The 11,961-nt window shown below is 40.8% G+C and overlaps 1 protein-coding gene across 2 annotated transcripts in view; it reads left to right on the forward strand.

Moving 5' to 3' along the window:
- Positions 1–11,961, forward strand: part of Frmpd4 (FERM and PDZ domain containing 4) — a 283,401-nt gene that overhangs the window by 242,808 nt on the left and 28,632 nt on the right. For both annotated transcript variants that reach the window (XM_023719577.1, XM_004635038.3), the window contains exons 5-7: positions 4,613–4,717; positions 6,682–6,789; positions 10,698–10,829. In XM_023719577.1, coding sequence (XP_023575345.1) covers positions 4,613–4,717; positions 6,682–6,789; positions 10,698–10,829 — 345 coding nt within the window. The remainder of the gene's footprint in view (positions 1–4,612; positions 4,718–6,681; positions 6,790–10,697; positions 10,830–11,961) is intronic.

The raw sequence follows: 11,961 nt of genomic DNA on the forward strand, positions 1-11,961 counted from the left end.
GATTTCTTCTAGGTGGAAGAGATGAGGGAATTGCTTCACAGCCTCCCACTACCCATCTGCCTTCCCCTTTGCCCCATACACTTGAGGTCAGGTACACACCTCATTCCATAGCATGCGTAGCAGGTGCTATCAGAGGCCAAGACAGACCCCGTTGGCATCTGTCATGCTGATCATGCCAATCCAAGTTCAGAGTATGCTCAACCAAGACAATAGGGAGCAGAAAGAGGAGAGCCTGTGGACAAGTGTCTTGATTGGGGATTAGGATGGAATACGCAAGAAAAGTTGCAAGGGGATTTCACTGGTGTTATTAAACGTTACCCAGTCATGGTCAAAGGATAGTGGGAAGGGGAAGTTGCAGCAGATGCCAACCTCCTCACCCTGGTGCACCTTGGTTGTTTGGGTAGGTTGCTCGGAGACTATTTATGAGGATATTGAGGCAGCAGGACAAGAAGCTGTGAACTTTGCAGTTCAAGCAACTCTCCAGCTATTATTGGTGGGAGCTGGTAGACAAATACCCCAGCTCCCTCTCTCCTTGGACAGTGTAATGCTGACACACATGATCTTCCTCATTTGCTAGGAGAGCCCAGTAGGATAAACTCCAGCAGCCTACAGAAGTGCCTTACTTAACAGTGAACACTTTATGGGCTGTGGCCCCTGCTGTGCCCCTTCCACAAATCACCTTCCCGTGTCTCCTGGAAGCATCTCCCAAATTAATTATTGTTGCCATGTAGCCTGCCTGATGAGAACTCCGAATCAAGTCCCCAAGACAGAACTGCAGGCTAGTCCTTACCAGATACATACCCAATGCCTGCTCTATCCTTAATACTGGAGAGATACAGGATCTGCAATTTGAAGGCCTTACTCTTCAGTTTCAGAAATTAATTTTGTTCATGTGATTTTTTTCAGACTATGTCCTAGTGATTTCTAAAAGATCCAAGAGCATACACTGCTCTAGTGGCCACCTGGGCAAAAGCAAATTTGGAAAGAGGCACAGGGGCTGATTAGGGGTCTACTAATGTTAAAATTAATTAACTGCAGGAGATCTGATTATTCTAAATGGCAATTGCTCATCATTTCTACCACAGGATACAAAATACTTGTGGAATGCACCTACAGGTTACTAAGAATTAATTTACCAAATTTTTGAATTGAGTACATTATGTACTTTTTAAGTAGCAAAAAAAAAAATCTCAGTTGAAACTACTGCCCTGACTGGCTTGCACTGGCCCATCTACAATAACTCTGGCCAGTGGAATATGCCATTGCTATACCAATTGTATTAAGTAGCTTTCAGACATGCAGACTTTTTTTAAAGCAAACCATAATGTTTTAAATATATGTCGATTATATGATGCAGTCCCTCAAAAGAGGCCAAAAAACAGTGCACTTATTGTGAATTCTTAAATTTTTACTGCAAGTTTGTTGATTTCAAATTATATATGAAATATTTATTTAACAACATCAATTATCTTGTTTCTCTTCTGGTCTTCCTAGACAAGCATGTTTGTCAGTAGGGTGTGATAAATAAATATAGTAATGAGGCTTCCCAAAGTGAGCATGCTATGGCTACAGAGGGTAGAAAGAAGAACTCCTAGCTTGGTAAATTCTTCCCTGGAGTGTCATTTACTTTATGGACAACTAACCTTATATACATGTATGATCCCTGGTGATATCAGTGCATTCTAAAGTTATATCAGATCAAATAGATCCCCAAACTAAGTTTAGTTCAATAGACTTTTCTATAGATATAAGGAATCATGTAGGACATTTTGAGAAAATATGGCAAAATATGAAATTGCAACACAAGGATGTCCAGCAGAATAAATTTCAGTATCTGGCATCTGTAACATATTGCAAATATTTCATTTCCCCAGAAAATCTGAAAAAAGTAGGGTCTTACTACATGGAAGTGTGTCATGGAATTAGTAGAGTCTAATCTGGGTAAGTTTATTACCCACACTTCCCCTGTGCTAAACTCATTATGCCAATATAAATAGTGGATGCTTGAAATCATTAAAAGAGAAAAATGTTCTCCTTTCAGCTAAAAAATGGTATATCAAAAGTAAATGAGTCCATCCCTGTAGGATTTCCTTGTGAATCATCACAAAACTCGGCATATAATACACAAATACTGATGAATGCAGCTCTGTTATTCAGCTTCAGGAGTAGGTTTTCTTAAATGCATACTGAGCATGTTTAACTCCGGCGGCGGGGTGTTGAGGACCAGCCAGTCCGAGCTCTTTGCATTTTTTTTTTACGGACAACAGCCATAAAAAATGGCTTGCATGCATGGGTAAGTTAAGGCTCTGGAGAACAGACCATCATCTGTCCAATCTCCTGAGACACTCCTCACAGCAAAGGTTGAGATAGGTATGGAGGAAATCTTCAGAACTCATAGGATTCTCCCAGTATGCAGGCCAAAACTCCACCTGCAGTATACACATATGCGCACACACACACGCACAGACACACACACAGAGATGTTTTTCTCAATTGTGATTTTTTAAATTATAGTAAAATACAATAACATAAAATTTACCACTTAAACTGTCCATCTGAAAATGTACAATTCAGTGACGTTAAGCACATTCAGTCTGTTATACAACCATGTCATCCCGTTCCAGAAGTTGTTTATCACCCCAAAAGAAACACCTCGTCTCCATTAAAGAGTCAATTTCTCTTGCTCCTGGAAACTACTAATCTACTTTCAGTCTCTCTGGGTTTTCCTATTTTGAACATATCACATAAATGGAATCTTACCATTACGGATCTCTTGTGTGTGACCTTTTTCACTCAGCATTGTATTTTCAAGGTTTACCCATGTTGTACCCTATGTCAGCATTTCATTTCTTTTTATGGTAGAGCATTATCCATTGTATGAACAGAACACTTTTTATTTATACATTATAAGATGTTGCTTTTCATTTAATTGACCAAGACTCTTTATTTGACAAGAATCAGTATCCTTTTGATAGTTTTTATTTTATTTGAAATCCAAAGTAAAAGTAATGATGCTTGGTTTTTGTGCCTTGAAATTCATACAGTACTCAGAATTTCAAACCCCTGCATTGATTCTGGGGTCAATTACTAGAACTTGTTCCGCAGCAGTGTCAGCATCTTACAGTATCTACCATCAGTTTGAACCACAAGGCAATTACCAATGTTCAAACATTGTAGTTTGTAAAATAGTTTATCAAATATGATATGCCTCAAACTAAGAATTGACTTCTGCTTTAGACTCAGTACAGAATGTAGTTCATTTTGAAAAGAGACAAGTTCATCTGACAATATACTAAAGTGACACCTCAGTTCATGAACTTAATTTGCCCTATAGTTTTGGAAAAGATAACCACATTTGTGTTCCTGTGGGAAAAATGACTACAGTCTTGTTTGTCACCCAACTCAGAGTTTGTAAACAAAAACAAAATTTGCCAAATGCTTGTTTGTGAAGCGCATGACATGCAAACAAGAGTGTTCATCAACCAAGGCACCTCTGTAGATATCTACTACATGTGAGTCTTCTCTTTAGGCTTTATTGAGATTACACATCAAAGATTCTTCTCAGATGATGATTTCCAAAGGTTGTGCAGCAAAAGCTTCCCCACAACTTCAGTAGCCTTCTAAGTGAATTCTTCCATGGCTCTTTCGATTTCTGGGGAAGAACTGTGCTTCTCACACTCTCACTGCAGTAAGAGGGACAGGATCACAAAGCAGAAAGAACCTATGAAATGATGAGAATATGAATTCAACTTGTATGTCAAGGTTTCCTCCCTACCCTGGCCCAGTAAGATCGCAGGTCAGAAGTTACCAAGAAGAGGTCAAAAACTCAGGTTGCATTTTGCAGAGTACATGTATACATTTGTGTGTTGCATGTATGTACTTGCCTGCTTACATGTCCACATATTGTGAACATGAAAAGCACTGGGATTAGCAATCATTTCAGCCTGACAGTGGCTCTTCTCCACTTCATTAAAATAAGTACTTAGGGCTGGGGAGACAGTTCAACAGTTTAAGTGCCTGCCTGGCAAATACAAGGTCCCAAGTTCCATTCGGGTGCTGCATGCCTGCTGGCACTGGAACCTTGGGTATGCCGTGCAGGCCTGTAATCCCAGCACTGGGGGCTCAGACAAGAGGATCACTACAAGTCCAGGCTGCATAGCAAGACCCTGTAATAAATAAATAAATAAATGAATAAATATTTAAAAAGAAATAAATAGAATAAGTACTTAATGAGCAAATCAGCAAAAATCCAACCTTCAATTTGGCCAGCCCCTCATCTTCCACATATTCAAAACTCTGTCTTAGAAGCAAGGTTCATGTACTGCAGTCGCTATTATTCTAAAAGATTCCTACAAATGTGTTTGATAAGAATGTTGAACATACTGTTGAATAGCTCTGGTCTAGTGCCTAAATCAAATATCCCAGCTCACGGACATGGTGGGGTTGCAACTCTACGTAGAATTTGCATTTCATCCTTGATTTGGATTTGCACCAAACATTTATATTCTAGCAAAAATGCCACGTGTCTATAAGGACAAACATTTTAAAAATAGCTAGTACAAGTGTGCATTATATTTCCAATAATCAGATGAGATGTTGTCTTTTCTTCTAGTCTCCCAAATCAGCATTTATTAGTGCTGCAAAAAAGGCAAGATTAAAGTCCAACCCAGTCAAAGTGCGCTTCTCTGAGGAGGTCATCATCAACGGCCAAGTGTCGGTGAGTTGACAGTCACCTGCTTTGTGACTCAATGTCACTGAGGCAGGGGCAATGCACTCAAGCAAACCCAGTGATCTAACCAGAAGGATCGATCTGAAACTGGTTGTTGGTTTGCACAGGGGTGGTCAGTCCTCAAGATCATGAAGGACTTGACAGGTCCTCAAGCCATTCCTTAATGCCCTCTACACAGACAAAATGTGGAGTAGGTGAGTACTTTCTAGAATGATCTTGGTGTTTGGAAGTACTTTACAAAGGACTTCATTTAATGTGGAAGACTGACAATGCCTTCTCCATTGCTGAGCAAAACTTTCCTGTTCTTCCCCAGCATGCAAATTAAGGGTTCTTCCAGAAAATAAACCACCATGTACTTTAAGAAAAGTGTTAGGCTTCCATTCTGATTTTTACCTCTCAGAAAAATGAGTTGTTTGATCTTTAATAAATCAAAATAGCGAAGAAGCCAATATTCTGGAAAGATTTTGAGTTCATAGGCAAAACCTCTGGACCTAAGGAAAGCATGACTTTCTTCTCCCTATTGATACTTCTTGTGCCATACTCTTAAGTCCCACTCTTTCAGGCTCTGTTCTGTTCACCTCAGTGGATCCTTGTGATCCTTAGAATACAGAATTATGACACACAATATATTTACAACAAGACGGTGCCATTCGAAGCCCGGAAGATTCCAGGTGCATGAGACTCCAGTGGGTCATCTGAAACTTACCTTTTTGGCTGAGAGCTTTTCTAAGCTTAAGACTGGGAATCTTAAGAATGCTGAAAGCTGTGATAGCACTGTTGGTTCATCCCTGGACATAACAGGGCTCATGTCTGGGGGCAACTCTAAGCACCGGCAACCTCCAATAGCCTCTGCTGCCTCATCACAGGCCTGTGGATGCCAGACCTTTGGTCATGTATCTGCTTCTCAGCTTTAGTGACTTTGTTCCTGGGCTGCCTTGTTGGTTCTGGGGTGCCATTTCTTCTAAATTTGTATGCAGACTTACTCAGTGAATTGGGTAGTGGGAAAGTCATATGGAAGTAGGAAGGTGGTGGAGAAATTCAAAGAAACAAATAGGCAATGAAAGGCAGGGAAGTCATTAAGGAAGCATGCAGGAGTTGAACTTGCTCAGGCTGTAAGACTCTGGCAAATGCCTGAACATCTTGTCTGCAGTTTCTTCATCTGCAAGTCAAGGGGTGGGTGGTCTCATGATTGCTGACTTACCCTCAACCCCTGTGGACTTTGTGGTCAACTATGTGTGCTTAAGTCCATTCTCTCCCAGGCCTCCTGGATCTCCTGCAGGCGTGCCTTCGTCTTTTCCATCATCTCTCATGTCTCAGCATGTCCAATTGAAATGACTTAATTGCTTCTTAAGTTGGCATCTTTTTGAGTTCTTTCTAAATTATGATCTGTTCATTATAAACTTAGTGATTTACTCTCCTTGGACGCTAACCCTTTCTTTATATTTTCCTTTTGAGTTTGAGGAACATTCTTAAATGGATTCAAAAATAATTTCACAAAATAACTTTATATTGGGAGCTAGCTAATGCTTCTGACTCACCATCATGCCGGCTTCGGATGTGAGCAGCAGCGTAGCTTGGGTCCTCACGCTGCACAATTCATCCTGCTCTGTGGAAGTCTGGGCTTGTAATTCCAAACATTGAGACTGATTACAAAGGAATTATGTTTGTGATTGTGTTTCCCAGTGGGAATCTTGAATTAAAGAAAAAACTCATCTAATTGATTTTTTGGTGGTCAAATGCTTTTTATTTGAATCAGGTAAGTAAACTGTAGCTGGTAAAGGATATTGCTATAAATATCTTAACTCAGATATCACCAGAGGAACCTCTTGGTTGGCCTTTGAGAGTTTGATTGTTGTCTCATGTTGTTAAACAATAGATATGTGTTTCCAATATCAGAAATAGAAGTCTAGTTTGACTGACCTGTATTACCCCCACCTTCTGTTGTTAAACAGGAAACGGTTAAAGACAATTCACTTCTTTTTATGCCAAATGTTTTGAAAGTCTATCTGGAAAATGGGCAGACAAAATCATTTCGCTTTGACTGCAGCACCTCTATCAAGGTAAGGCAATCTGCTAACTTTGGTACTTGGATGCTGCCAGGTATAAATGAAATACCCACGGTGAGGCCCGTGTAGCAGCCCCTTCTTTTAGAACTGTTCATTCATTTCTGTAGTTGTGTTGACTGTTTTCAGATAAGCCCATGCATGAAAACTTAAAATCAAACCAAACAAAAAGCTTAAATGGAGAAAGTTCTGTTCTGCCCCCCTTGGTGTTACAAAACAATATAATATGCTTTCAATGAAGAAACACTAGGCCAGTCGTTTTATTGTAACTGCAGATTAATTAAAATAACATGACTGTCACTGGGAGGGGTTGGCACCCTGCCCAAACCAGCATGACTTCTCAGCAATGTCAGCCTCCAAGATTAAGATGTTCACTGTTAATTGAATATCTGCTACTTGGGTGTCCAGCAAAAGCAAGAGATACAATAATGCAATGATAATGTTTATTTTTAATTGTCATAACTAATTTCATGGGAATGATATATACAAAGTCAGGAAAGAGGAGAAGGGGTGAAAAGGAAGAGCCACAAAGCAATTCTATTATTTCCCAGCCACAGGTAAGCCTTACATAATAGATATAATGGCAAAGCATATGGGTTCTTTGCCCCATGCTTCCTTCCTAGAAAAGAAAAGTGCATGTTCTCTTTTTTTATCGGACAAAAGTCTGTGCAGAAATTGATTGCTCCCTAATGTTTCATCAGCCTAAAATAGGCTTTCTTCAAAAGGCATAGTTAAAAAGATTTTATGGATGTAGAAAAAAGTACCTAGTGATGAGCTGTACAAATAACCTATCAAAAGAATATCAACTCTGTGTTATAAATGTCTATCAATAGTCACCCCCTAGTTCTCGGTATTTTAAATTAACCACCATAGACCTCACGGGTGGAAGCATTCCTGCAAAGGCCCCCCTCACTGCAGGTACTCATTGTCATGATACCAGCAAGCAGCTTGTTTTGAATAGCACTGAATATGTGGTGATTTAGGAGGGCAACAGAGCAGATGATATTAGTAGATTGATGTTACACCATTAAGTCACCCTAAATCATTCCAGATGAAATACTAACCTCTCTCATCCAAGACTGCTAATTTTACATGGTGATGACTGACAAAGTCTTGTTCCTTTCTTCCTATTCAATGGTAATTTATGGTGAGATGTTAATCAAATTATTGATTAACTAACCGAGGTGTTGGCCAACTTTTTTCTGGGAAAGAACAGATGTTTAATGAATACTTTGAGTACTAAGAGTTCAGTCTTCCTGTTGTATCACGAAAACAGTTACAGAAGGAGTTAGGGAAATCCTCCAGACTATGCACAGGTTCAGTGATGCACTTAAAGGAGGTCCAGAACTCAGCAATTTGTCAGGTTCACAGTTATGGTTTCTTGCAGCAAAAGGCCAGAGACAGAAATCAGCAGTAGGCAAAGGTACCTAGCTAGGGACTGGGGGCTAGGGGGATGAAGTGGGTTAGGAACAGGGCTTTCCAGTGTCCTCTCCCGATGCAATATTGCTGACGACCCTTAATTCTCCCAGAAATGATGTGTGATGATATGCATGGGGGTGCTGCCAACAAAGGAAGTTCCCCTGAACCTTTTACCAGAAGTTTTCTTAGAGGTGACCACACAGATGCAGCAGACCACCCACCTGGCCTACCAGAGTGTCCAGCATTCTAGAGGTCAAGTTTTTATTGCATGCCGCAGGCCACTCCCATAAATCATATCATTAGCATAGTCCATCAGGGGTGGCCTGGGGAAAAACTCCTATTGGGCAGGATATTGCAAAGGCTAGGAGTTGCTTCTCAGAGTGGGAGCCAAGGGCCACATCTTTCTTTAAGTGGGTTACTCTACTACTGCACATACCATATGTGAACATACTGGCATGGCCATATGGACCTATGAGCTGCCATTTGCAGACCTCGAACTAACCCATGGACTACCCTCCGACCATTCCATCTGATACCATGACCTCATTCTGCATTATCAACGGCTCAGTTACTTGATGCTGGGCTCCCTCCCCACCCCACAGCTGTAGGTGAAGACTTGAGTGCATTTCTTCACAGAAACAAAGCTAAACTTAAGAAACTCTGCTGTTAATTCCCTCCGGCCTCTTTATTATAGGAATCCACACTAGTCTGATTTTGATTTCCCCAAGGATTGCGGATGACAATGAAAAGACTAGGAGCTCTGCAAAGAATTCACATCAAATTCAAGTTATCTTATCTTACACCCAACATCCTTATTATCACAATAGACACTGGCTGGTAGGCATAAAATAGAAATAGTACAGTTATGAAAGGAGTATGACACTGTTTAATAAAAATTACCAAAATTCTTGCTACACAGCTAAAACAGGGGAAAACTACAGCTATCGATTTCCTAGTGTCCTCCCTGGTGGTTCAGGAGAAAGTTTGTACAAAGTATGTGCTGCTGATTTTGTTTTTCTCTTTCCTGTACCTTGTGCAAAAATGATAGAGAATGTTTTCAGGAAATTCAATATGGTGCAGGCATTTCTGCTGAACGATTATTCAACTGAAGGTGGGTGGGCATGGAGGATTCATTTGAATAGAGCCTGGAAATTGTTTTAAGGGCCATAGAAGAATCCAAACATCCAAAGAAAATATTACATACAGCGGACTTTCTCTACCTTGGCACAATTGAGATTTTGGGTTGCTGTAGGGCTGTTCTGTGCATGGGAGGATATTTAGCAGCATCCCTAGCCTCTACACGTTTGATCCCAGTGCACCCCAACCCCAATGGGATAACAAAAATGTCTCCAGAAATTTCCGAATGGTACTGGGGGCCAACATTTCCCTTGGTTAGGAAACACTGTTCTGTGGGCAATTTTACCATCTGAATATAATTATCTTGAGGAAGGATCATTTCCTACTTTTCAAGTACATAAAAAAGTAAAGTATGGAGAGATTACTTTTTCACTGCAGTAAATGTATTTGTGCCTGGGACCCTTTCCTAATGATAAGTGTTTAATCTTATAAAAGATTACCAACAAAGCTTGCTCATTCCACCTTCCCCAGAGACGTAAAATTAACGTATATTTTATGGTGCTCTAACTCTGCGCCAAATAGTGTTATGAAAAATGCTTTCTATATATGAACTCATTTACTTCTTATATCCATTCCAAGGCAGGCATTATTATCACCCCCCGCTGCCAGATAGGGAACTAAGATGCTTGGAGATTAAATATCTTGCCCAAAGCTGCATAGCTAACAAGCAGTAGAGCTGGATTGGGAAACCCGACTGACCATCCCTGGGGCCCACAGTCTCCACCCCAGCACACTGCCTTTTCCTTCAGCAGCACAGGACTAGGGTCAGCAAACTGTGGTTGGGAAGGTCCAGAGAGCAAGTAGTTTAGCCTGCTCATGCCGCAGCTCAGTTCTGATGATGTATTGTACAAAAGCAGCCATGAACAAAAGAGGAACACATGAGCCTGCACATGTCTCAATAAAGTTTTATTTACAAAACTGGTGGTGGGTTAGATTTGGCATGCAGACCTTTCTCTGCCAAGCCCTGGGGTAGAGTACTTTTACAGCTTATTTAGTCACCACCTCATTTACAAGAGAGGAGACTTAACTGACGACGCTACACCATCTATCGGCAACCTTTCTCATTTAAGACTTCATGTGATAGGTACACTGCCCCTGCAGCTCTTCACCTTGTTCCTTCACTGCTTTGAATGCCACAGAAAATTGGAGTGGTGGTGGAGGCCACAGAAAGGCCAAGGGAACAAAGGCCTCATCTTTTATGGGCTTTGAAGCCTTAAATTCCGAAATCCACCAAAGATACACGGTTTATGATGTGAAGCCTGAACATGTAACAACTTTCCGATCCTGGTAGACCCCAAAAAGGGACAGCCTAGATTTTGATCTCTTTGTGTCAATATTTTCTCTGCAAGGATGTCATCTTAACTCTTCAAGAGAAGCTCTCCATCAAAGGCATTGAGCACTTCTCCCTCATGCTGGAGCAGAGGACAGAAGGCGCCGGGACCAAGCTGCTCTTGCTGCATGAACAGGAGACGCTAACTCAGGTCTGTGAGATGTCACCCTTGGGGGCAAAGCTGCTTGTGACAGCAGAGCCCGTGCAGCTTCAGAACAACCCTCCCTTGAAACATAGTGACTGCATTCCCGGTTCCCATAGAAGGAAGCACTAGCCTTCACAATGCGTTTTATACCTCAAGGTGATGGTCCCTTTCTTGTCAATATTTGATAGCCTGTCATTTGGTCACCTAAACAGTTTTGTCATTCAAAGGCTTGGCAGCTACTCACAGGAGATATAGCTCTGCCAAATTCTATTTTATGTTATTGCAATGACTTGTTTGACTGCTTAGATCACTGATGTCTTGAAATCATTAAAAAGAAATGGTTTCTGAGAATATGTAAATAAAACTAAAATCATAATTAGTTTTTTTTTCAAATTATGCATGCATACTTAAGACTTTTTTGCATAGCCTGAAATCTCTGTCCCAGGCCTGCCCGCTATAAATATGTGATCTACCAATGTGTCCCAGTTCCTGGTTACCAAGATGCCACCCCCATCTGTTCGCTGGGGAGAAGAAAAGGCTGTTTGGCTGCTGAATTCAACAGAGCACCTCACTTATAATTTCACATGAGCAGTCTTCACAGAATGTCTAAAACATTTCAACAAATGCACCTTACATAGGAGAGAACTTGAGAAGGAGGTCATGAGGGGATACTGGGCTCTAAAGTGTGATGATGACACCAGATGGAGGAGCAGGACATCCCATCACACTCGATCACTTCTTGGTTTTGGCATAATGAAAACTTGGTGTCCCAAATATTGGATCCTGCAAATATCCCCAATTCTCTTGATTCCATCCATTTCAATTCACTGTACTGGAAAGTTGCCGTTTGTGTTTGTTTTTAGTCTGCTATTAAAACTTGACTAATTGTTTCTATCAGACTTAAATCTAATGATACTGGTTTTGCTTTAAAAAGAATATTAGTGCATATTTCCAGGCTTAGTAATGATTGCCTTTCCCTCCCTCTCTAACCTGTCTCTCCATCACTTGGTCCCCTTCCCTTTTGCAAAGGAACTATCTTCCTGTCTCCTGTTATCTATTATTTTGCTCTTTATTTATATTGTGGGTAGCTTAGATAAGAGAAACCAGGCCATGGAGATAGCTCAGTGGAATAAGTGTT

This window comes from Octodon degus, unplaced genomic scaffold (assembly GCF_000260255.1).
Source record: "Octodon degus isolate 3935 unplaced genomic scaffold, OctDeg1.0 scaffold00069, whole genome shotgun sequence".
Lineage (NCBI taxonomy): Eukaryota > Metazoa > Chordata > Mammalia > Rodentia > Octodontidae > Octodon > Octodon degus.